Below are 24,703 nucleotides of genomic sequence, written 5' to 3'. Positions count from 1 at the left end.
CACCCACCCCTCCTTTTTTGTTTGTACTGCTTGTTACGAACTGGAGCTGCATGAGTCAGAGAGTGGGATGTACCTGGGTGACCTGCCCCCTGGGAGGTGCTGTACTGAGGAAAGTGTTTTAACACTTGAAGTACTGTTTTTTTCTGCCTAGTCTCTCCTGAAAGGAAGGATATATAACCCTAAGGTCAATGCTGCTGTGTCCGTCCATGAACTTAAATTTTTTTTTTACTACTAATGGTGGCTATCAGCGATTTTTTTTTTTTTCGTGACTGCGACATTATGGCGGACACTTCGGACAATTTTGACACATTTTTGGGATCATTGGCATTTTCACAGCAAAAAATGCATTGTTTATTGTGGAAATGACAGTTGCAGTTTAGGAGTTAACCACAGGGGGCGCTGAAGGGGTTATGTTTCACCTAGTGTGTGTTTACAACTGTAGGGGGGTGTGGCTGTAGGAGTGACGTCATCGATTGTGTCTCCCTATAAAGGGGATGACGCGATCGATGCAGCCGCCACAGTGAAGCACGGGGGAAGCCGCGTTTACACGCGGCTCTCCCCATTCTTCAGTTCCGGGGACCGATCGCTGGACCTTCGGACCGGGTCGCGGGCGCGCGCCCCGACCCACGGCTGGGTAGATGTACAGTACGTGCATCTGCCCAGCCGTGCCATTCTGCTGACGTATATTTACAGGAGGTGGTCCTTAAGTGGTTAAGGGCAGTGCTGGAAAATGATGGCCATACAAAATATTAAAATATTGACACTTTGTGCCCAATTTGGACATTTTCACTTGGGGTCTCACATTGTACTCGCATTTGTTGCCAGTGTTTTTTTTTTTTAACAATCAGGTTGTGTTTATTAAGCATTTATGTGCGCAGTAACATAATAGAAACCACGGCTAACATAGTTGCCAGTGGTTTAGACATTAATGGCTGTGTGTTATTTTCAGGTGACCGCAAATGTACAATGTTATACAAGCTGTACACCCACTACTTAACACTAGGGTTGTCCCGATACTAGTATCCTAAACGTGCGCTGTTCTCCTTTCACTTGTAGTTCGCCGAAAATGTTAACGGCGCATGCGTGTGGAAAAAACAAAGCAAAGTGCAGTTTCTTCCCCAGTCTGCCGTAAATGGCGGCTCTCGTGCGCATGTGCGGGAGTGACGTCACGCGTCTCCCGCAAATCTCAGTGCTGGAGTCCACATCCCGAAAGGAAGAGAGGACAGAAGATGGACGCTGCCTACACGTGATATCGCTGGATTCTTTTGCAGGTAAGTGGCACATAATGGGCTAGTATGTGATGAATACTAGCCCATTATGCTTTAAATTTGCAGGCTTTGCAGCGGGCTAAAGAAGTAAAACCCATTAGGGTTTTCTTCCTCTTTAACCCTCTTGGGCATGGAGTTCACCAGAGCTTCACAGGTTGCCACTGGAGTCCTCTTCCACTCCTCCATGACGACATTATGGAGCTGGTGGGTATGGAGACCTTGCGCTCCTCCACCTTCCATTTGAGCATGCCCCACAGATGCTCATTAGGTTTAGGTCTAGGTCTGGAGACATGCTTGGCTTGACACCATTTGAACCAAATAAGTTCATCTTGGTCTCATCAGACCACAGGACATGATTTCAGTAATCCATGTTCTTAGTCTGCTTGTCTTCAGAAAAATGTTTGCATCATCTAAGAAAAGGCTTCCTTCTTGGACGACAGCCATGCAGACCAATTTGATGCAGTGTGTGGCATATGGTCTGAACACTGACCGACTGACCCCCACCCCTTAAACGTTTGCAGCAATGCTGGCAGCACTCATACGTCTGTTTTCCAAAGACAACCTTTGTATATGAAGCTGAGCATGTGCACTCAACTTTTTGTCTTTATCTATCTATCTATCTATCTATCTATCTATCTATCTATCTATCTATCTATCTATCTATCTATCTATCATACTGCTCAAAAAAAATGAAAGAAACACTTTTGAATCAGAACTCCTGGGATATTGATCTGGGCAGTTAAATAGCAGAGTGGGAGGGGTGTATACAGAGGCGGTTGTTAATCAATTTCAGCTGCTTTGCTGTTAATTGAAATTAACAGGTGCACTAGATGGGCAACAATGAGATGACCTCTCAGGCTGGGTTCACACTACTACACGACTTTCATCCTACTTTGCTCTGCTACATTTATCCTACATTGGTCCTACATCCATCCTACTTTCATGAACAGGATACTACTTTGATCCGACTTTGTGATAGTCTGACTTGTTCTTTGACCAATCAAAACAATCCCAGAGTGAGATAAATTCATTTTACTGCTGCTGTAATCACATGTCGGATGTCAGATGTCAAAAGTCGGATGGTTAGGACAAGGCTCCTACTTTGGTCCGACTTCAATGATATTCAATGGGCTGAAGTAGGATCAATGTAGGACCAAAGTAGTACAGGGAGCATTTTCAAAGTCGGACCGACTTTTGTAGGAACAGTTAAGACCGCTCTCATAGGGAAACATTGGTTTTCACACGTCATGCTACATGAGCTCCCAATGTAGGACCGTTTGTCGGACAAGTGTGAACCCAGCCTGAGGCTGGGTTCACACTACTACAGTACTTTCATCCTACTTTGCTCTGCTACATTGGTCCTACATTGATCCTACATTGGTCCTACATCCATCCTACTTTCATGAACAGGCTCCTACTTTGGTCCGACTTCAATGATATTCAATGGGCCTGAAGTAGGATCAATGTAGGACCAAAAGTAGTACAGGGAGCATTTTCAAAGTCGGACCGACTTGTGTAGGAAGCTACAAGACGCTCTCATAGGGAAACATTGAACACAGAGCAAAGTAGGATGAAAGTAGTGTAGTAGTGTGAACCCAGCCTAAAGCAGGAATGTTTTTTCAGGTGGCGGTGTCTGACATTTTTTTTCCCTACTTATCTTTTCTGACTGTTTTTCACTAGTTTTGCATTTGGCTAGGGTCAGTTTCACTACTGGTAGCACGAGGCGATACTTGGACCCTATAAGACCCCATTCACACCTGAGCGTTTTGTAGCTTGAAGCTACAAAATGCTGGAGGGGAAAAAATCTATTCTCTATGGAGATGGTTCACATCTCCACTCCAAAACGCCTGAAGCCAGAAGTTCCAAAACGCCTGAAGCTCAAACAAGTTCTGGACCTTTTTTTTAGGCAGATTTGGGTGTTTTTCTGCTTTTAACATTGGTGACCCTTTTAGACGCTACGCTCAGGTGTGAATGCAGCCTAAAGGTTGCTGTAACAGCACTGGTGAATGGAGTGAACCACAACTGCAGTAGCAAGGATTTCAATACACTTCTTTATGTGAGAATTCAGTATTGGACCCCAGGCGTCACTTCACACAAACAAGAGTTTGGGCGTTCTCTACATCATCTCTCTCCCACATAAAGAAAGGCGTTGAGCTACTAAGCTTGGACGTATTACAACATGCGACCAGAGCTTAGCGTTTAAATTTATAACAAACACATGTAGATTCCAATGAACAACTGTATGCAAGTGATTATCAGTTAAACATAGCGTCGTGCATTAGGCCACTAAGGGAGAAGGTATGAAATACTTCAACCCTTAGCATAGGAAAGTTTAGGCGAACATGTTCAACAACTTAGGGCATAGGCCCTTAAACAAGTAGCACTTATGTCATGCATAAGAGTGGCAAATATAGCACAGGTATTTTGACAGTGTAAGATACTCCACAATAAGTAGCCGAGAACACAACAGACAATCTCACGGTGTATGGTAGTACTTAGTAAGCCAGTATTGATTACAGCAATTTGATTAGATGCAATTCATGTAGTAAAGGAGTCTAAAGCACTACAAGTGACACAATGGCTACTTATCCGTTTGCAGACGCTGAGTCTTGTTTGTTCAGCAGCTATGGGATGCCGTTATGTAGGGATCCAAGAAGGAAGGTATCTTTAGGGTGTGCAGCGCAGATGCAGGAGAGGATGGTTTCCAGTAGGGCTGCAACTAACGATTCTTTTCATAATCGATTAGTTGGCCAATTATTGTTATGATTAATTGATCGGATAATAGCCTTAAAAAAAAAAAAATTGCATTTTTAAAAAAAAATTTGGGCCAATTTGTTGTTGGGCAGATTACAAAACACAAATTGCTGCAAAAACACATTACATGCTTTTCTGCAGCTTCTCCCTTGAAGTATATTGAACCCAAAAAAAAACACAATAGCACCGTTTTGCGTTTAAAATCCTTGCCCTTTCCAAATACGCAGCAGCTGGTAAAAAAATCATGGATGTGAACGTGTCCCATAGGAAAACATGTAAATGAACTGTAGTGTGTTTCTGCAAAAAGCACCAAAAAACAGAGGTGCGAACCCAGGCCTGAGATGTTTAGTAACATAATGGGGTTAAAAAAACAAAAATAAGTACAAAAAGAGCAAATAATCGCTACTGTAAGGTTCATTTTTTTTACTGTGGGACAGTGAAAGTACCGTATTTATCGGCGTATACCGCGCACTTTTCCCCCCCTGAAAATAGGGGGAAAATCACGGGTGCGCGCTATACGCCGATAGCATACCTCTGAGCTGAAGGAGGGGGACGAGCGCCCGCTGGAAATCACCGAGCCGTGACTGGAGAGGAGGGGCTTTCATGGCAGCGTGTTTGGGAAATACACGAGGGTGTGCATGACGTCACGGGCTGCAGCCAATCCCGTAGCGGGGGTGTGTGGCGTTCGGAGGAAGAGCCCAGCTCCAATAGCAGGCAAACTTCGTGTCTCTCCCTTCCAGTGCCATCTGCAGGCTCTGCTGTGTACATCCCATATGGCGTGCGGTAGAATGACTCCTATGAAGCTCACGTCACACACGCACAGTCCCGCCTCCGCCACCAGCATTGGACCAGTGTTCTGTCTGTCACAGGAGATGGTCCAATGCCGATGGCGGAGGCGGGACTGTGCGTGTGTAACGTGACAGCCGAGTGAGAGCCGAGTGGAGATGACGGCTCGGTGAGGGGGCGCTCGTCCCCCTCCTTCCATTCCTCACAGTTGCCCCCAGTTCCTTCCAGAAAGATACTTACCTCATTCCGCACTGTCACCAACTCCCCTGGCAACCAGCACTCTCTCCTGCTTTCAGTGCAGGACTACTGTACACTACGGTGACATTAAGAATCTTTCAGGCAGTAAAAAGAAGCAACTAAGGGGGGCCTGCCATACAATGCAGAGAAAGCCTGCAGGAGCAAAGAAGATAAGTGTTTTTACCTTATTCCAATCCCCCTGAACCAAACTGGCATTCAACTATGTGGAGGGAAACCCAGCTAGAATATACTTTCTGAGTTGCTTGCTGTACATTGCTGCACATTGTTGCTTATCTTATTTTTAATTTTAACAGCATTTACTATTTGGACTAAAAAAAACGAGTTATTCCAGAAAATTCCCTCTTAAAATTGGGGTGCGCGTTATACGCCGGTGCGCGTTATACACCGATAAATACGGTAATATTTACAGTAGCCATTTGTTTTTTTGTACTATAAAGGGCTAATTTTTTTTTTTTTTTTTTTTTTTTACAAACGTGGTGTTTTATTGGAAAGAGTGAAGGCAGTGTACAGCTTATACATTTGTACAGTTATTACATGATATACAAACGTATGTAAGCGGGTCATACAAAAAACAAGAATAAAAACTACCGATGTTCCAGGCATATTGACATCAAACCGAAGTGAAGTAGAGGAGAACACCAAGCCAAAGTATCGCAAAGAGAGATTCTGGCAGCAGATGATTTGACACGCACAGCGTGGTGAGATAAGGGAATACCAAAGCCTAGCACAGGGGATGTTAGTCGAGCACGTCATTGCAGGTAGCCGCATTATCAAGCCAACCATCCCAGATCTTGCCATACTTTGCAGGGCAACCCCTATGTACATAGATTTCTTTTTTATACGGCAAGACATTATTTACCGCGCCAATCCCCTCCCGAATAGTCGGGGAGCAGCTTGAAGCCATTTTCTTGCTATAAGTAACCTGGCAATAAAGAGCGACGCTTGGAGAAATAATTTATGGAATTTATCTGAATCCGGATCCGGGAATATCCCCAGTATACACTGTTTTGGGCATAATGACAAGTAGGGCTGCAACTAACGATTATCTTCATAATCGATTAGTTGGACGATTATTATTTCGATTAATCGGATAATAGCCTTAAAAAAAAAAAAAAATAGCATTTTTACATTTTTTTGGAGCCAATTTGTTGTTGGGCAGATTACAAAACACAAATTGCCACAAAAACACATTACATGCTTTTCTGCAGCTTCTCCATTGAAGTATATTGAACCAAAAAAGAAAAAAAAAATAGCACTGTTTTGCGTTAAGTCCTTGCCCTTTCCAAATACATAGCAGCCAAAAAAAAATCATGAATGTAAACGTGTCCCATAGGATAACATGTAAATGAACTGTAGTTTGTTTCTGCAAAAAACAGAGGTGTGAACCCAGGTCTGAGATGTTAAGTAACATAATGGGGTAAAAAAAACAAAAATAAGTACAAAAAGAGCAAATAATCGCTATTGTAAGGGGTTAATTTTTTTACTATGGGACAGTGGTGAAAGTAATATTTACAGTAGCAATTTGCTTTTTTGCACTATAAAAGGCTAATTTTAGTTTTTTTAACCCCATTATGTTACTGGCCGATTAATCGATTATGAAAATTGTAATCAATTAATTTCATAATCGATTAGTTGTCGATTAATCGATTAGTTGTTTCGGCCCTAATGACAAGGGAGACCCCCCCCATTTCATCATGGATGAACCTAACAATCTGAGTCCAGTAGTCCTGTATCACTGGACACAACCACAATAGATGAAAGAATGTGCTGGAGGGGCTACTACATCTGGGACATAGGGGATTATAATTGGGCTTGTATCTGCACAGTCGAATAGGAGTCAGGTAGGAACGGTGTAGTATGTAGAGGTGCGTGAGTCGGTCAGACAACTTGTTAGACACCTTTTTACAGGCGTCAAGCGCATCCTCCCACTCGTCATCCTCCAGTCCATAAAGGGCTAATTTTAGCTTTTTTTTTTTAACCCCATTGTTACTGCCCGATTTAATCGATTATGAAAATTGTAATTAATTTCATAATCGAGAAGTTGTCGATTAATCGATTATTTGCTTCGGCCCTGGTTTCCAGCCTGGGATTGATGGTACCTGTAGTTCCTTGGTGAATAGGTTATTGCGCAAAAAAGTCCATATTAAATAAAATACGCAGACACGTAAAATAATACAGTAATCTAATAATAAGGTGTAAATAGCAAGTGATGGTGATCAAAGTAGAGTGAATAAATCTAGGAGGATTCCACTAGAAAATAAGAGTGACAAAGTCCATAAGTGAAGATTGCAAATAGGCTGCTATACGTAAGAGGTATCCACTACTCCCAAGAGGAATGAAACTCCACCATAGACAGCAATCTGGTCTCCCAGAACTCTCACCTCAAAGGGGTAAAATCAGCAATAAATGGTAATTTCACCACACATCAGTCTCCTCGGTCTCTCCTGGTAGGGCGAATGGAAAAACTGGTCCCTTATCAGAGTACCTATATTGCTCAAACCCGGGGAACAGGAAGGACAAAACGAGGGCCTCCAATAGTGTAGTAAGTCAAACAGGGCATTTATTGAATAAAGTTGTCTTCAGACACGTGACCGTGTCGTAACGCGTAGGGATTGGCCGTGGACAGACGTACACCAGGAGTGACGTGAGAGGGCGCTGAGGACGCCACTGTTCAATTTTATACTCCTTTTACATGTAAGCGCAACTTTATTCAATAAATGCCCAGTTTACTTACTACACTATTGGAGGCCCTCGTTTTGTCCCCCCTGTTCCCCGGGTTTGAGCAATATAGGTACTCTGATAAGGGACCAGTTTTTTTCATTCGCATTACCAGAAGAGACCGAGGAGACTGATGTGTGGTGAAATTACCATTTATTGCTGATTTTACCCCTCATTGAGGTGAGAGTTCTGGGAGACCAGATTGCTGTCTTTGGTGGAGTTTCATTCCTCTTGGGAGTAGTGGATACCTCCTTATGTATAGCAGCCTATTTGCAATCTTCACTTATGGACTTTGTCACTCTTATTTTCTAGTGGAATCCTCCTAGATTTATTCACTCTACTTTGATCACTATCCCTTGCTATTTACACCTTATTATGTTATTGTATTTTACGTGTCTGCATATTTTATTTAATATGGACTTTTTTGTGCAATAACCTATTCACCATTGTTATATTTTTGTTGCTGTGTATACACTACATAATTGCTTCAATTATTGACTCTGTTTATGTAGGAATACGTTACTCAGTAGCGCAGAAGCCTTTTTACATTTATTCACCTGTAGTTCCTTGCAGCCAGGCCAGCTATGGCCGACAATAATAGAACGCTGTCTGTGTATAACCTGAATGCCTTTTATAGGCAGGAGACAGGTACAAGGCAGGTGTAGTGCATAGCACTAATTCAAGAAACCTGCCGATTCCCGGCGCACAGTGGAACGCATGCAGCGCCGGGCGATGTCATAATTCCAGCGTGGAACGCACTACAGGGAAGAGGAGGCGGCGAGGAGCGCCTGTTACAGTTGCACAGGCAGTCCAACTCCTCCAGGATGACACATCAATATGTGTCATTGCCAGAAGATTTGCTGTGTCTCCCAGCACAGTCTCAAGAGCATGGAGGACATTCCAGGAGACGGGCAGTTACTCTAGGAGAGCTGGACAGAGCCGTAGAAGGTCCTTAACCCATCAGCAGGACTGGTATCTGCTCCTTTGTGCAAGGAGGAACAGGATAAGCACTGCCAGAGCCCTACAAAATGCCCTCCAGCAGGCTTCGTGGGGGAGGCCTGAGGGCCCGACGTCCTCTAGTGTGATCTGTGCTCACTGCCGGACACTATGGGGCTCGATTGGCGTTTTCCATTGAACACCAGAATCGGCAGTTCTGCCACTGGTACCCCATGCTTTTCACAGATGAGAGCAGGTTCACCAGGAGCATATGTGACAGACGTGAAAGGGTCTGGAGAAGCCGTGGAGAAGTTTATGCTGCCTGTAACATTCTTCAGCATGACCGGTTTGATGGTGGGCCAGTGATGGTCTGGGGAGGCATATCTATGGAGGGTCGCACAGACCTCTACAGGCTACACAATGGCACCCTGACTGCCATTAGGTATCAGGATGAAATCCTTGGACCCATTGTTGAACCCTACGCTGGTGCAGTGGGTCCTGGGTTCCTCCTGGTGCACGACAATGCCCGGCCTCATGTGGCGAGAGCATGCAGCCAGTTCCTGGAGAATGAAGAAATTGATACCATTGAATGGCCCCCACGCTCACCTGACCTAAATCCAAAAGAACACCTCTGGGACATTATGTTTCGGTCCATCTGGTGCCGCCAAGTTGCACCTCAGTCTGTTCAGGAGCTCAGTGGTGCTCTGGTCCAGATCTAGAAGGAAATACCCCAGGACACCATCCGTCATCTCATTAGGAACATGCCTTGATTGGTTGTCAGGCATGCATACAAGCACTTAGGGGCCATACAAATTACTGAGGAACATTTTGAGTTGTTGCAATGAAATTTCAGCAAAATGGACTAGCTTGCTGCATAATTTTTTCACTTCGATTTTCGGGGTGTGTTTGAATTCTGCCCTCTGTAGGTGGATAATTTTCATTTCCATCAAATGTGCCATCCTTTCATTCCAACACATTACCCAGTCCATTTCAGTATAGATATCCAGCATGAGATTTTTTCCCGTTGAGATCTGATATGTTTTCAAAGTGTTCCTTGTGGTTTAATGTAGAGGTCGACCGATATGGGTTTTTCTCTGGCCGATGCCGATGCCGATATTTCGAAATCGGGGCAGCCGATGGCCGATATATGATGCCGATTTTTGCGGCCGATATTTTGGGCCGATTTTTGGATTGGGATGCATTGTGGAGGAGGATGGATGGTGCTGGGCGTGGGTGGGAGATGCGCTGTGGAGGGGGGAAAGATGGTGCTGGCTGTGCGTGGGGGATGCATTGTGGAGGGGGATGGCTGGATGTTGCTGGCGGTGGATGTGTTGTGGAGGGGGATGGATGATGCTGGCCGTGGGTGGGGGATGCGTTGTGGAGGGGGATAGATGGATGGTGCTGGCCGTGGGTGGGAGATGCGTTGTGGAGGGGGGTGGCTGGATGTTGCTGGCCGTGGAGGGGAAGAGATGGATGGTGCTGGCTGTGGATGGAGGGAAGGGGGTGGATTGATGGAGCTGGCCGTGGGTGGGGGATGCATTGTGGAGGGGGATGGATGGATGGAGCTGGCCGTGGGTGGGGGATGCATTGTGGAGGGGGATGGCTGGATGTTGCTGGCGGTGGATGTGTTGTGGAGGGGGATGGATGATGCTGGCCGTGGGTGGGGGATGCGTTGTGGAGGGGGATAGATGGATGGTGCTGGCCGTGGGTGGGAGATGCGTTGTGGAGGGGGATGGCTGGATGTTGCTGGCCGTGGAGGGGAAGAGATGGATGGTGCTGGCTGTGGATGGAGGGAAGGGGGTGGATTGATGGAGCTGGCCGTGGGTGGGGGATGCATTGTGGAGGGGGATGGATGGATGGAGCTGGCCGTGGGTGGGGGATGCATTGTGGAGGGGAAGAGATGGATGGTGCTGGCTGTGGATGGAGGGAGGGGGGTGGATGGATGGTGCTGGCTGTGGATGGAGGGAGGGGGGTGGATGGATGGTGCTGGCTGTGGATGGAGGGAGGGGGGTGGATGGATGGAGCTGGCTGTGAGTGATGCGTTGTGGAGGGGGATGGATGGATGGAGCTGGCCGTGGGTGGGGAATGCATTGTGGAGGGGGAGATGGATGGAGCTGGCCGTGGGTGGGAGATGCTTTGTAGAGGGGGGTGGATGGATGGAGCTGGCCGTGGGTGGGAGATGCTTTGTAGAGGGGGGTGGATGGATGGAGCTGGCCGTGGGTGGGAGATGCTTTGTAGAGGGGGGTGGATGGATGGAGCTGGCCGTGGGTGGGAGATGCTTTGTAGAGGGGGGTGGATGGATGGAGCTGGCCGTGGGTGGGAGATGCTTTGTAGAGGGGGGTGGATGGATGGAGCTGGCCGTGGGTGGGAGATGCTTTGTAGAGGGGGGTGGATGGATGGAGCTGGCCGTGGGTGGGAGATGCTTTGTAGAGGGGGGTGGATGGATGGAGCTGGCCGTGGGTGGGAGATGCTTTGTAGAGGGGGGTGGATGGATGGAGCTGGCCGTGGGTGCGAGATGCTTTGTAGAGGGGGATGGATGGATGGAGCTGGCCGTGGGTGGGGGATGGATATATATAAAATGTGTGTGTATACAGGAGTATGTATATGAGTTTGTATACAGGAGAGGGGTGTGCTCTGACATGTACACACTGTTCCCTCCAGCACTGCCCATTGGATGACACCTGTGAGCTCCCACGTGAGTAGAGTACTATCACTAGAGAGCCGAGGCACCTATCATAGATAATATGAATACTGTACATTACCCCAGTATCAGGCTGCCAGCCTCCAGCAGCACGAGAAATGAATCCCTCAGCCACGCTGCTGGTAGCCTCAGCCTGCGCGCCGGCCCCGCCCCCCTACCTCGGCAGCTGCAGTAGTTGTCTGTGCGAAGAGATCACAAAAGCTTCCTGCATGCTGGGACGGTGGCGAGATTACTGAACATGGGCTCTAGGCTACGGCTGGAGCTGTAGCCTAGAGCCCATGTTCAGTAATCCCGCCACCGTCCCAGCATGCAGGAAGCATTACAAGTGTGATCTCCGCACAGACAACTACTGCAGCTGCTCGGGCTTGTGACATGTTTGCTTTCTGCTACAGCCCGCCGAGGTAAAGGGGGGGCGGGGCCGGCGCGCAGACTACCAGCAGCGTGGCTGAGGGATTCATTTCTTGTGCCGCTGTAGGTGGAGCGGGACTTAGTGTGGCAGCCGAAAATCGGCCGATTTTTTTACAATAATCGGCCGATGCCGATCTCTTAAAAACGGTCAAATATCGGCCGATATATCGGCCGACCGATATATCGGTCGACCTCTAGTTTAATGTTGATGTGAGTGAGTGGCTGTAAAGTACTGAGATCCCTTTGCAATCATTGCTAGACTATTTCCAGGCTGCTTTGAAGTTCTAATTCCTCTTCTACAAAATGGGACATTCCTAAAAGTAAACTGATAAACTGCCTTTTTATTACTTGTATAATCATTTGTTGTGTGGTGCGCATATTGATTTATTTTTTATTATCCACAGCAAAGTACTCGGGATACTTAGAACATTCTGATAAACCCTTTGACACAAATTGGTTTCGACGTAACCCCCGGCTGATGAAACTTGGAGAAGGTAAAGCCATTTTATTCCCCTATGCTAGCAACACATTTGCCATATCGAATGTATTTCAGTGAGCTTTTTCTTGCAGATATCACACTTCTAGGTATGGAGGTAGGTGTACTGACAATGCAAAAAGGAGAGCTATCGCGGTTCCTTTACTCGCCCGCATATGCCTATGGTGCATTAGGTTGCCCTCCACTTATCCCTCCCTCCGCTACCGTCTTGTTTGAAGTAGAGATGATGGACTTCCTAGATACAGCAGTTTCAGACTCTTTTTTTGTTCTGTCCCCGGTAAGTGACTTTTATGTATGAAAAATAAAGTTGTTTCAAACTTCAAATGTTACTGTCATTGTACAGAAAATTTAAGACTGTAATCTCATTTTATTTATTTTTTGTCCCCTACTTTAGTGTCAGTGTTTTATTTGTCTTCTTCTGTGTAAAAAGCTTAATTACACTAAACTGTTTGGTTTTGCAGAACCATCAGGCAATATTTCCTTTACAAAAGGTCTTGGAAATTGCTACTACTGAGAGAAAGTTTGGCAATTACCTCTTTAAACGAGACCGATTTCATGATGCCAAGGATAGGTATAAACGGGTAAGTGCTAGGTCAGATGGAAATGTTCACCACAACCTTTATTTAAGCTGAGTTATGTTTTTGCGATTATACCACCTTACCACACTTATTTGCTTGATAAATATAAGCGATTACAACCTTTTGTCTATATCAGAATCAAGCCAATCTTGATGCAGCTCTTACCATTAAGTTAATAAATAACAACAGTCCTAAATCTCAAATTTATGTACCCAGAAGAGAATAGTTTGCTATTAAGCAAATGGAACAAAATAATGTAGCTGGTAAAACTTTAAAAGCAATGATGTTACAAATAAAATACAAAGTGTTGCCAATGGACAGACAATTATAGAAATAAAAAGTTACAGATAAAGAAATATTGGAGCTACGTTACAGACAACCTTGTGCTTAAAGCACGTCTCTGTATCTTGCTCATATATATCTTCTATCTATCTATCTATCTATCTATCTATCTATCTATCTATCTATCGATATCTATATCTCACTCTTGCAGAAGCCAGCCCTTTATCCATTTTTCCCACCTATCCAGGTAGAGACACTCCCTTTCACATATCTTTCAGTCAACAGGTGGCACTCAAGACACTGGTCGGTTTAGGTCACCAGCTGTTTTTAAAAGACAGGTAGTCTCAGCTGTGCTTGCATTCTTTTGAAGTCAACTCCCTCGGTAAGATGTATTCCAATACTTCTAGAAGGTGATAGTCCAGGACAATGAGTCTAGGGCTTACTACTTTACAGCCAGGTGGCCATACTAACCTAGACTTCAGGATCCCTTCAAGGTGTGTTTTATGGTGACAAAACAGATGATAAATTGCCTATTGAAAGTTCTGCAGTTAATGTCCACCTTGTGCTTTTTGAGAATGCAAAAGTTCATAATTGGTAATTATTTATGATGTCCTTGGAAGAAAAAATTATAGACCCATGTTTCCACATCAGTTATGAGGCCAAGGTATGCCCCAATACATTTAACAGGATCTGGTGCTTGTGGACTAAGTTATACAATACAGCTGATGCATATTGATTTCGGACTACTACATACATATATTATAAAGTAAAATAAATCAGGAAACTTTTAGAGCCGGTTCACACTGGGACGACCCAGTTGCGTCCCATTCTATGCAATAGAACCGTTCTAATAGGAGCGACGCAAGTCGCTCCGACTTGGGCCCTGTACACACGATCGGACAAAACTGATGAAAACGGACTGAATATAATCCTTACCTGGACGGTTTGCCATGATCAAGTCACTTTTTTGGATTTAGAAATATTCAAAAAATCTAAATTGCATACCAGAAATCATTTTAAAGTAACGGGTCGGAATGGATATACTCCTCTCACCAGTTGCCATCATAAGTTTTATGGCTGTGTAACATCCCGAGAGGACAATTTGTCAGAAATTGCACACTTGAGTCTGACTTTCTGTTACAGTCGCAAGAATTTGCGACCAGATTCACTTCCAAGGGATATTCTCGACCCTCCATCCAGCTGGAGATCGAGAAAGTAAGGGCCATTGAAAGGACTATCATAGCCGATAAACCCCAGACTTCGAAAAAGGAAGTAGTTGGCACCTACAAAATGTTGTTGGATTACAATATCCAACATAAAAAATTCAAGAGAATTGTGACCAAACATTGGCCAATTCTGAAGGGTGATAGAATTTTGGGCCCGACCCTTCCTGACTGCAGAGGCGTTGCTAGGGGGGTGCGGTCCGCACCCGGGTGACACCCGCTAGAGGGGTGACACCATCCCGATAGCTAAAAAAATCGGAATCGGAGCGCCGCGGTACAGAGGAGGGGGGGTTGTGGGGTGACACCTCAGCACCATCTATCCCCTCCTCTCACAGCCACGGGCTGTTAGCGGTGCTCGGCAGTCGGCACACAGGCACAGCCCCCTCCTCTGTGTGTACAGAGGGGGAGGGGCCGAGGGGACCTTCTGTCTATGTGCCGTGGCGCTGCCTGCGATGATCTGAGGTACTGAATGGGGAGGGGTGGTGTTTGCACCTGGGGGGATTTCACTGAAGGGGGGGTGTTTGCACTGAAGGGGGGGGGGTTGTACTAAGGGGGTGTTTGCACTGAGGGGGTTTTCACTGAGGGGGGGGGGGGGTTGTACTAAGGGGGTGTTTGCACTGAGGGGGTTTTCACTGAGGGGGAGGGGTTGTACTAAGGGGGGGTTTGCACTGGGGTGTTTGCACTGGGGGGTTGCACTGAGGGGGTTTCTGCACTGAAGGGGGTCTGTGTAACATGCAGGGGTCCAGAGGTGCAGGTGGCTGTGTAATGAAAAAGGGGTGCAGTGATGCAGGGTGCTGTGTAATGTGAAAGGGTCCAGAGGTGCAGGGGGCTATGAGATGTAAAGGGGGCCAGTGATGCAGGGTGCTGTGTAATGTAAAAGGGTCCAGTGATGCAGGGTGCTGTGTAATGTAAAAGGGTCCAGAGGTTCAGGGGGCTATGTGATGTAAAGGGGTGCAGGCGGCTGTGTAATGTAAAAGGGGTGCAGTGATGCAGGGGGCTGTGTAATGTAAAGGGGTCCAGTGGTGCAGGGGGCTGTGTAATGTAAAGGGGTCCAGTGGTGCAGGGGGCTGTGTAATGTAAAGGGGTCCAGAGGTGCAGGGTGCTTTGTAATGTAAAGGGGTGCAGAGGGCTGTGTAGTGTAAAAGGATCCAGAGGTGTAGGGGGCTATGTGATGTAAAGTGGTGCAGAGGTGCAGGCGGCTGTGTAATGTAAAAGGGGTGCAGTGATGCATGGCGCTGTGTAATGTAAAAGGGTCCAGAGATGCAGGGTGCTATGAGATGTAAAGGGGTCCAGAGGTGCAGGGGGCTATGTGATGTAAAGGGGTCCAGTGGTGCAGGGTGCTGTGTAATGTAAAGGGGTCCAGTGATGCAGGGTGCTGTGTAATGTAAAGGGGTCCAGTGATGCAGGGTGCTGTGTAATGTAAAGGGGTGCAGGGTGCTGTGTAATGTAAAGGGGTCCAGAGGTGCAGGGGGCTGTGTGATGTAAAGGGGTCCAGTGGTGCAGGGGCTGTGTAATGTAAAGAGGTGCAGGGTGCTGTGTAATGTAAAGGGGTCCAGTGATGCAGGGTGCTGTGTAATGTAAAGGGGTCCAGAGGTGCAGGGGACTATGTGATGTAAAGGGGTCCAGTGGTGCAGGGGGCTGTGTAATGTAAAAGGGTCCAGAGGTGCAGGGGGCTATGAGATGTAAAGGGGTCCAGTGATGCAGGGTGCTGTGTAATGTAAAGGGGTCCAGTGATGCAGGGTGCTGTGTAATGTAAAGGGGTCCAGAGGTGCAGGGTGCTGTGTAATGTAAAGGGGTCCAGTGGTGCAGGGGCTGTGTAATGTAAAGAGGTGCAGGGTGCTGTGTAATGTAAAGGCGTCCAGTAATGCAGGGTGCTGTGTAATGTAAAGGGGTCCAGAGGTGCAGAGTGCTGTGTAATGTAAAGGGGTCCAGAGGTGCAGGGTGCTGTGTAATGTAAAGGGGTCCAGAGGGCTATGTGATGTAAAGGGGTCCAGTGGTGCAGGGGCTGTGTAATGTAAAGAGGTGCAGGGTGCTGTGTAATGTAAAAGGGTCCATAAGTGCAGGGGGCTATGTGATGTAAAGGGGTCCAGTGATGCAGGGGGCTGTGTAATGTAAAGGGGTCCAGTGATGCAGGGGGGCTGTGTAATGTAAAGGGGTCCAATGATGCAGGGGGCTGTGTAATGTAAAGGGGTCCAGTGATGCAGGGGGGCTGTGTAATGTAAAGGGGTCCAGTGATGCAGGGTGCTGTGCAATGTAAAGTGGTCCAGAGGTGCAGTTGTGGAGAGGGGTACACAGTAGTAACAAAAAGATATTGAAGGATGCAGAGGTATGCAGGGGGCACAGTGGGGTGTTTTTACATTTTAACGTGGGGGGTGCCCGATATTGGAACCGCCCCGGGTGCCAAATGCTCTAGGTACGCCTCTGCCTGACTGTCCCCAGTTCATCTACAGGAAGGCTCCTTCTTTGAGGGACTGTCTAGCCCCTGGAGTGGTGGACCCACCGACCCTAGCTCAACCTAAACTTTTTAACTTTTTGTCTGGTTCTTATGCTTGTGGTCGCTGTGCGACTTGCAAGCATGTCAAAGCTAACATTAAAAAGCGGAAATCTTTTTGTTACACAGACTGAATATCCCATTAAACCGTTGATTACATGTACCACAGTGGGTGTGGTTTACATGCTTGAATGTGGATGTGGCCTCCAATATGTGGGGCGCACCTCTCGTGCGCTTCATATAAGGGTAGGTGAGCACATTGGCAACATTAAGAGAGGTATCAAATCTCAGTGTCTCCAAACATTTCAGGAACCACCACTGAGACCCTAAAAGCCTGAAATTTTGGGGGATTGAAAGTCTCTAAGCGCTGGCGAGGCGGACATTACATCCGCCAATTGAGTCGCCGTGAATCCTATTGTTTTTATGGGACCAAGGTCTCCTCGGCAGCAGGATTAAATGTTGAGTTTTATTTAAATTTGTTTTATTTTGAATAGATGATTTTATATTTTATCATGTCTGTCTGTTAATAGGTTCATATAATTGAAGCTGTATAACTTGCAATTTTGTATTGTGAAGGGGTGATCGCGGCTGATGTGTTTTTTTTCCATATATACTTTGTATATGTGGTAATTTTGATTTTACTTACCGTATTTATCGGCGTATACCCCACACTTTTTTGCCCTGAAATTCAAGGCAAAATCGTGGGTGCGCGATATACGCCGATACCCGCTTCCCGCGCAGAGTTTGAACTACTGCGCCGGCATATACCGAGCGCAGTACACTCGTGTATAGTCGGGCAGGCTCGGCTCCTCTCGCAGTCACGTCCTGGACGTACAGGACGTGACCGCGAGAGGAGCCGAGCCTGCCAGACTATACACGAGTGTATAGTAGATATAAAGATATGAGGCTTGTAATTGTTAAATATGTAAATAGGTCAGGTTTCCAGTCCTATAACTGCATATATGAAAAAATTGTTTGAACAAGAGGATCAAACCAAAAAGAAGGACTATAAGGAAATACAACTGACTAAATAATTATTCAAAAGTAGAAAATTTATAATTAAATACTGATAATACATATAGTGGAAGAACTTGATTGGATAAGGAACAATATTATTAAAAGATTGGCTGCAGTGCAGTTCACCTACTATAAGGTATATTGAGACCAGCAAGGCAGCTTCCACATACCGACAATAAAGAAAAAATATATACAAAACATATAAATACAGAGGCTATCCGGATATCGGATAGTGTGGAGGGATATATATTACAGGGAAATCCCTGAATGAAATTAAACCAATAAACCAACTTATTGAAAAATAGAAAAAATATATTATCCCTCCAGTCTCATCTGAAGCTCGAGCTGCTGAGAAAAGTAAGAAACCAGAGGTGGCAGAGATAGAAGAAAGAAGAGTCAATGTAGCAATCTTGCAGATAGAAGAAAGAAGAGTCAATGTAGCAATCTTGCAGTAATCGAAGAGGGAGCAGGAAACCCTGTGTATATCCTCATATAATCGATGTTGAATGTACTCCGCTACATATGGATTCAAACCTGTAGTATTGTATCTCTGCTAGTTGATATAAGGCAATAGTGGCTGATGGATATTCACATATCTTTGGCAAAATAAGGGACAGGAAGCTACCTGTATACGTCCTTACAAAGTGAAAATGCAATAATTGCAACGGTGCCTGAAAAAGATTGGACTCCTAAGGCAGAAAGACCCACATATATTTCAAAGGGGTCCCTGAAAATCCAGCATATGATTTCAATGTTTTCCAGATAATGCGTTCTCACAGAATATAAAAGAGAGGAGCATTAATTCACAGTGGGTACTTTACCAGTCCTGGATCATTCAGGTGTTTGCTTCTGCCGTTCGTGATTATAGTCCACAGATGGAGAGATCGCAGCGTCTGTGTATCCAGTTAGGCTGGTTGGGAAAGATTCTCCAGCCATTTGCAATCATGCAGGGGGATCTGTTCGAGTATAGATAGCACATAGACAAGCTGATATCCTCATACTATGGGGATGTTGTTTCATGTATGGCATACACCGTTGCAGTGATTAGCTTCGTAGCTTGTTTTGCTGCTATCCCCAAAAACTCACATCCATGGGTTTGTAACAGGAATCAGATCATGTTCTATATCCTTCACTGGTTGCCTAGTATTTTTGCTCTGCTTTCAGTTGTATTTTCATAAAGTCTCAGACAGCTTCTTAAGCCTCATCATATGAGAATCACACAGACATGCGAGTCTGTAGGACAGCCGGATAGTCAAATAAAAAGATCCTCGCCGACTAGTTTCGCATGGTCAATGCATAGCTTCGTCTGGGCGTATCGATGCACATCAGGGTTTCCTCTTTATGGTGTCCTTCCCTGATTGCGATCGTTGATTAGTTAATTGAGAGAAGAGGAAAGAAAAAGAAAAAAACAAGGACAATAGTAATTGTGTAGGAATGTGTTTCTGATCAGCACTAATGCTCACACAGCAAGTCTTTGCTCACATATTTTCACCTATCCACAAGGATAAAGTACACGGAGGGGGAAATATCATGCAGCGTATTGACATGGATAATTTTCCATGTTTTATATGTATCATTGCATATTCTCTCTGTGTTAGGAGTGCCAGAGACAAATTAGCTAATGAATTTAAGAGAATATATGAGTAAATGAAGCCTATATAGAAAAGATGTTAATTATTCACATAAAATATGTATGTGAATTAAAATATGTATGTAAATTAAATAGCAATAGCTGTCGTCATATGTCATATGTTGTGAATGGGTAAGCAGAGAAAATGTCGCCTATCCCATTCGTTTTTACATATGTCCCGCTTTGTATACGGATATTGTCTGACAGGAGAGATTAATCAAGCTGGAAGAAGATGTACTGCTGGCATATGTTATGAATGGGTAAGCAGAGAGAATGTCGCCTATCCCATTCGTTTTTACATATGTCCCGCTTTGTATACGGATGTTGTCTCACAGGAGAGATTGATTTTGAAAGTCTATGGTAGCAAAAAGGTTTGAAAATTTAATTCATTATTTAACCCCAGCCGTACGTGGGAATTTAAAATGATGTTATAGGTTGTGAATGGGTAAACAGAAGGAATATCGTCTGTCCCATTAATTTCTACATGTGTCCCACTTTGTATACGGACGCTATCTAGCAGGGGGAATTGGTTTTAAAAGTCTATGATGGCAGGAAAGGTTGAAAGTTTAGTTCATTATTTAACCCCAGCGGTACGAGAGAATTGAGACGGAATATCCACATCTTTTCCTTCTGCAGTAAGATCTGATCAAAGTCTCCTCTTCTTGGTGAGAGATTAAGAGAGAAGATTCCCTTCACTTTCATCCCACTCAGTTTTCCATCGTGGAATTGGGCAAAATGTTTAGCGAGTGGTTTCTCTGGGTTCTTCTCCTTGATTTCTCGCATATGCTCTCCCAATCTCACCCTCATTTGGCGTTTCGTTTTGCCAATATATATTTTATTACAAGGGCAGGTTAGCATGTATATCACACATGAGGAGGCACAATTGATCAGATCTTTAATGACATAATTTTGTTTATGACCACTGTCACTGAAGGTATTTGTTCTTTCTATAAAGGGGCAGAGTTGGCAGTGACCACAAGGGAACATGCCCTTACTTCTGGGGTAGTTGGACAGCCAATTGACATCCTGAGATCGCGTGAACTCAGAGTGTATAAGTATATCACCCAGATTTTTGGCCCTTTTGGCCGTCATTAGGGGGGTGGGACCAACTATTTTAGCTAAACCTGGGGTGTTGGTTAGTACTGACCAATGTTTTTCAAGTGTTTTTCTAACTACTTCCCATTGTGCCCCATATTGAGTGACCAACCTCACTGGTCCCGGTACGGTAGACTCCAGAGTTGTTTTTTTTGGCTGGATTAAGTCACTACGTACTCGTTTCCCTGCTCTACTTTTTGCTCGCCTGAGCTGCCGATGGGAATATCCCCTTTCCCTAAAACGAAGGTACAGGTCCCTGCTTTCCTTCTGATATTCTTTGGGGTTGGAGCAATTTCTTTTAATTCTAAGGAATTGTCCTACTGGGATCCCATCTTTTAGTTTTTGAGGGTGGTAGCTCTCTGCTCTCAATAGCGTGTTGGAGGCTGTTTCCTTTCTAAAGGTGCAGGTGGTCAGGGTATCACCATCTACACTGATGTTAAGATCAAGGAAAGAAATCGTCTTCCTGTCATGGACAAAAGTTAGTTTAATGTTATGATTATTTTCATTAAGAGTTGACAGGAAGACCTCCAGGGAGGCACAGTCCCCCCTCCATACCATCAGGACGTCATCAATGTACCTGAGCCAGGTGTGTACCTGGCCCAGGTACATTGGATGACGGTACACCAGATCCTCCTCCCACATGCCCAGATGTAGACACGCATATGCTGGTGCCCAGGGTGCTCCCATGGAGGTGCCTCTGGTTTGTTGGTAATATTTATTGTCAAACTGGAAGAAGTTGTTTTCCAAGGCAAAAAGAAGGAGTTCCAGAATGAATTCATTCTGTGGTCCACATTGTGGATAATGTTTCTCCAAAAAATATTGCACGGCCTTGAGTCCCCATTCGTGGGGTATGGAAGTATATAGGGATTCCACATCTATCCCCACCAACAGTACATCCTCTTCCAGCTTGATCTTGGCAATAGATGCCAGTACATCACGCGTGTCCTGGACATATGATTGGAGGTCAGTGACCATATCCTTCATTATGCTGTCTAGGTATTTCCCTATTCGTTCAAGGGGTCCTCTTATGGCTGAGACTATTGGTCTTTCAGGTGGTTCCTGTAGAGATTTGTGCACCTTCGGGATAATGTAGAAGGTAGGTATGTTAAAGTCACTAACTCTAAGGTATTCTAGCTCTTTTTTGCCCAAAAGGCCCTCCTCCTTTGCTAATTTCAATTTCTGGTTAAGGGAGGACACAAGTGCAGGGAGAGGGTTGCCAGTCAATTTTTTATATGTTTTTTCATCGCTCAAGAGTCAATTGACTTCCTTGACATATATGTCCTCATCAAGGAGGACCACATTTCCTCCCTTGTCACTCCGTTTGATGATGAGTTTCTTGGCCGAGGTTAATTCACGTATGGCACATCTCTCGTCTGAATATAAATTATCTTTATCTTTTTTTGCCCAATCTATTTTACCTAGATCGGTGCGTATCAGATCGAGAAAAACACTGAGCCATTTATTTTTGTATAACGGTGGCATCTTGGTTGATCTTATTCTAAGATTGGCTGATCTTTTGAATAGTGTTATTGAATAGTGTGAATAGTAGATTCTTCCTCATCATATTGCTCATTTTCCTCCAATAGAGAGTTGAGCATTTGTAGTATTTCCTCATCATTGTCAGTGACATTGGTATCAGGGTTCTCACGATCATGGTTGTATGTATGTAGCTGTCTAAGGAAAACTTTTCGAATGAAAAGTACTATGTCCTTATAGACCACAAACTCATCCATTGTACTCATTGGAGAGAAGGACATACCTTTTTGTAGAAGGTTAGTGTGCCTTGCCTCCAATGGAAAAGTGGAAAGATTAATAATTTTCATGTCTACCATACCTCCCTGTTCCCTCAGTGTCCCCTTTGGCTCTTCTGGCTTCTGGTACTTGGTCCCGTTTTCCCCGAAGTTCGCCCCCTGTCTGCCTGTTGTTGTCCTCTCGGTTGTTTGTAATTGCTTGTGTCGTCTGGATTCTGTCTGCCCCTTGGGTCCGCTCCCCCCCCCCCCCGCACCCTTTTCTAAAAAAGTGACCTGTTTGGGGAGATTATCGTCTTCATAGGTGTCTTGGGGTGACCTGTTCCCTCTAGAGTTCTGTCATCCCCTACGTGACCTACTCCTATTCCTGCGTATTGTAAGGTCAAAAATTTCCCCCTTGTCCCAATCTTTGAGATCACGGTGAAATTTAGACTGCTTAGTTACTTTCAGGTTGTGTTGGATTCTCTCTACTTCCTTTTTGATGAGGTCATTTTGTTTTTTGAACTTTCGTTTCTTTAAAGGTATTACGCTCGGTATATGCCGGCGCAGTAGTTCAAACTCAGCGTGAGGAGGACACCACCGAAGCCGCAGACGGACGCCGGACCTGACGAGGCCGACGCGCAAGACACCAAAACTGTAAGTACTAAAATCTTCTTTTTTTTTTTTTTACAGGAATGCGGGTTCACTTTAGGGGTGCGCGCTATACGCCGGAGCGCACAATACCCCGATAAATACAGTATTTGTGCTTTTTTATATATATTTAAACCGTTTTATTTTTATTTTTTTCGAAGGGGTTGATTGCACAGTCTGCATGAGCTATGCAACAGTGTGTGTCATGGAGATTATTATCCATCTCCCCCCTCCTTCGTTTCGTTTTTTTATATTTATATTGTTATGTTATTTTATTTTTAAATAAAATATTTTAAGGATACTTCCTGTCCAATCAGTGGCCGGATCGATTGTCGTTTTGATCCTTGATTTATTGAGTGGCTATTGAGCCGGGGTCCCTCTGTGGCCTTTGCTTTCTAGTAGCTCTGTTATATGATGCGGTTTGTATCAGACTGCCTTGATTGGCCTGATTGATTTGTTTATGGCGGTTGCTATAACAACGCCTTAGCTTGTTATATATTCTTGTGCCAGCGGGACGTCAACGCTATCTCCTTGCCCTAGGCTGAGGAAGTCCCGCCCACGGGACGTAACGTACGAGGGGAGGAGTTACGTGTCCATGTCACCCGCGATTGCCGCTTCACCTTCATGCTGTACACGCTTGTTAGCGTTTTCTGCCTGTGAACCTGCACTCGGTTCTGAGTGCTGAGCCATATGAGTGGATTTTAATTTGTTTTAATAAATGCCCTTTTTGCTACTGGGAGCATTAGATCTCTCCTTTTTCTTTCACATGTCCATCATTGCTGATACCCTTTTGAGACCATTATTGCCATCCGGAGTTGTCTATTGACCTGCTGACTGATATCAGGATCCATGATTGTATACCATGCTCTGTGACTCCTTGAGGGTCGAATGATTGAGGTGAGAGGCCATCTGTTCTTGGTGGAGGATCTTTCTTTGGTCTGAATCTGCACCGTTTAATGAAATTCATTTGGATTTTTCTTCTACACATTCACTTATGGACTTTTGATCTAATATGATAACTTTTATATTTATATTTTGTATTGTGTTTGCGCTGCACTGTTTTGCTGATACGCCGTCACCTTGACTGCCTCCGGCGGGGGGCGGCGGGCACCCACGGCTGGAGCCTTGTTTGACCCGGAAGATGCGGGGCGTCACTTCCGGGGGCGGACGAGGTCCAATCCCCTTAGAGGCGCAGAGAGCGGGAATGGCCTTCTGGTGCTGTATTTTGGCGTGGATGGCTGCAGGCTACAGCTCGTAACCCACGATTGTTCCGGGATGCTGGAAGAGGATGATATTCTGTCGGCGCAGGCTCCAGGAGGCGAAAGCACCAGCAGGATGCAGGTAGGCACCAGTGGGTGACATTTGTATCCATTTTTATGGGACAGCAGCTAGGTGATGATGGTACACTAGCAAGCTGGGGCCAGGGGGGTTACTAGTGTCGCTGGGTCTGCACGTTGGTAATGTATGGTGGAGTGTGTTTGTTTTCTCACCTCCATAGGTCCCCCTGTGTGTTATCTTTTGGCAGGTGAAACCGCCTAAAGAGCCAAAGCCTACTCTTAGAAAGCGGTGTGCAAAGTGTTAAACCTTCAGCAGTTCCTCTCCCATGGTCTTACCTAGGTCAGAAGTCGCCTCAGGGTCTCATAAATCGGTGAGGGAGCGAGCGGGCAGCAGCGTAGCTAGCGTT

The 24,703-nt window shown here is 45.4% G+C and overlaps 1 protein-coding gene across 1 annotated transcript in view; it reads left to right on the top strand.

The window, feature by feature from the left end:
- The window catches only part of LOC120927566 (inactive peptidyl-prolyl cis-trans isomerase FKBP6-like), a 179,954-nt gene that overhangs the window by 40,319 nt on the left and 114,932 nt on the right, over window positions 1-24,703 (top strand). Inside the window, exons 2-4 of the mRNA XM_040338332.1 lie at window positions 12,234-12,323; window positions 12,400-12,602; window positions 12,787-12,906. Coding sequence (XP_040194266.1) covers window positions 12,234-12,323; window positions 12,400-12,602; window positions 12,787-12,906 — 413 coding nt within the window. The remainder of the gene's footprint in view (window positions 1-12,233; window positions 12,324-12,399; window positions 12,603-12,786; window positions 12,907-24,703) is intronic.

The sequence above is a fragment of the Rana temporaria genome, chromosome 2 (genome assembly GCF_905171775.1).
Source record: "Rana temporaria chromosome 2, aRanTem1.1, whole genome shotgun sequence".
Classification (NCBI taxonomy): Eukaryota; Metazoa; Chordata; class Amphibia; order Anura; family Ranidae; genus Rana; species Rana temporaria.
Note: the sequence above shows the minus strand (reverse complement) of the source record. Positions and strands in the feature narration are given on the sequence as shown.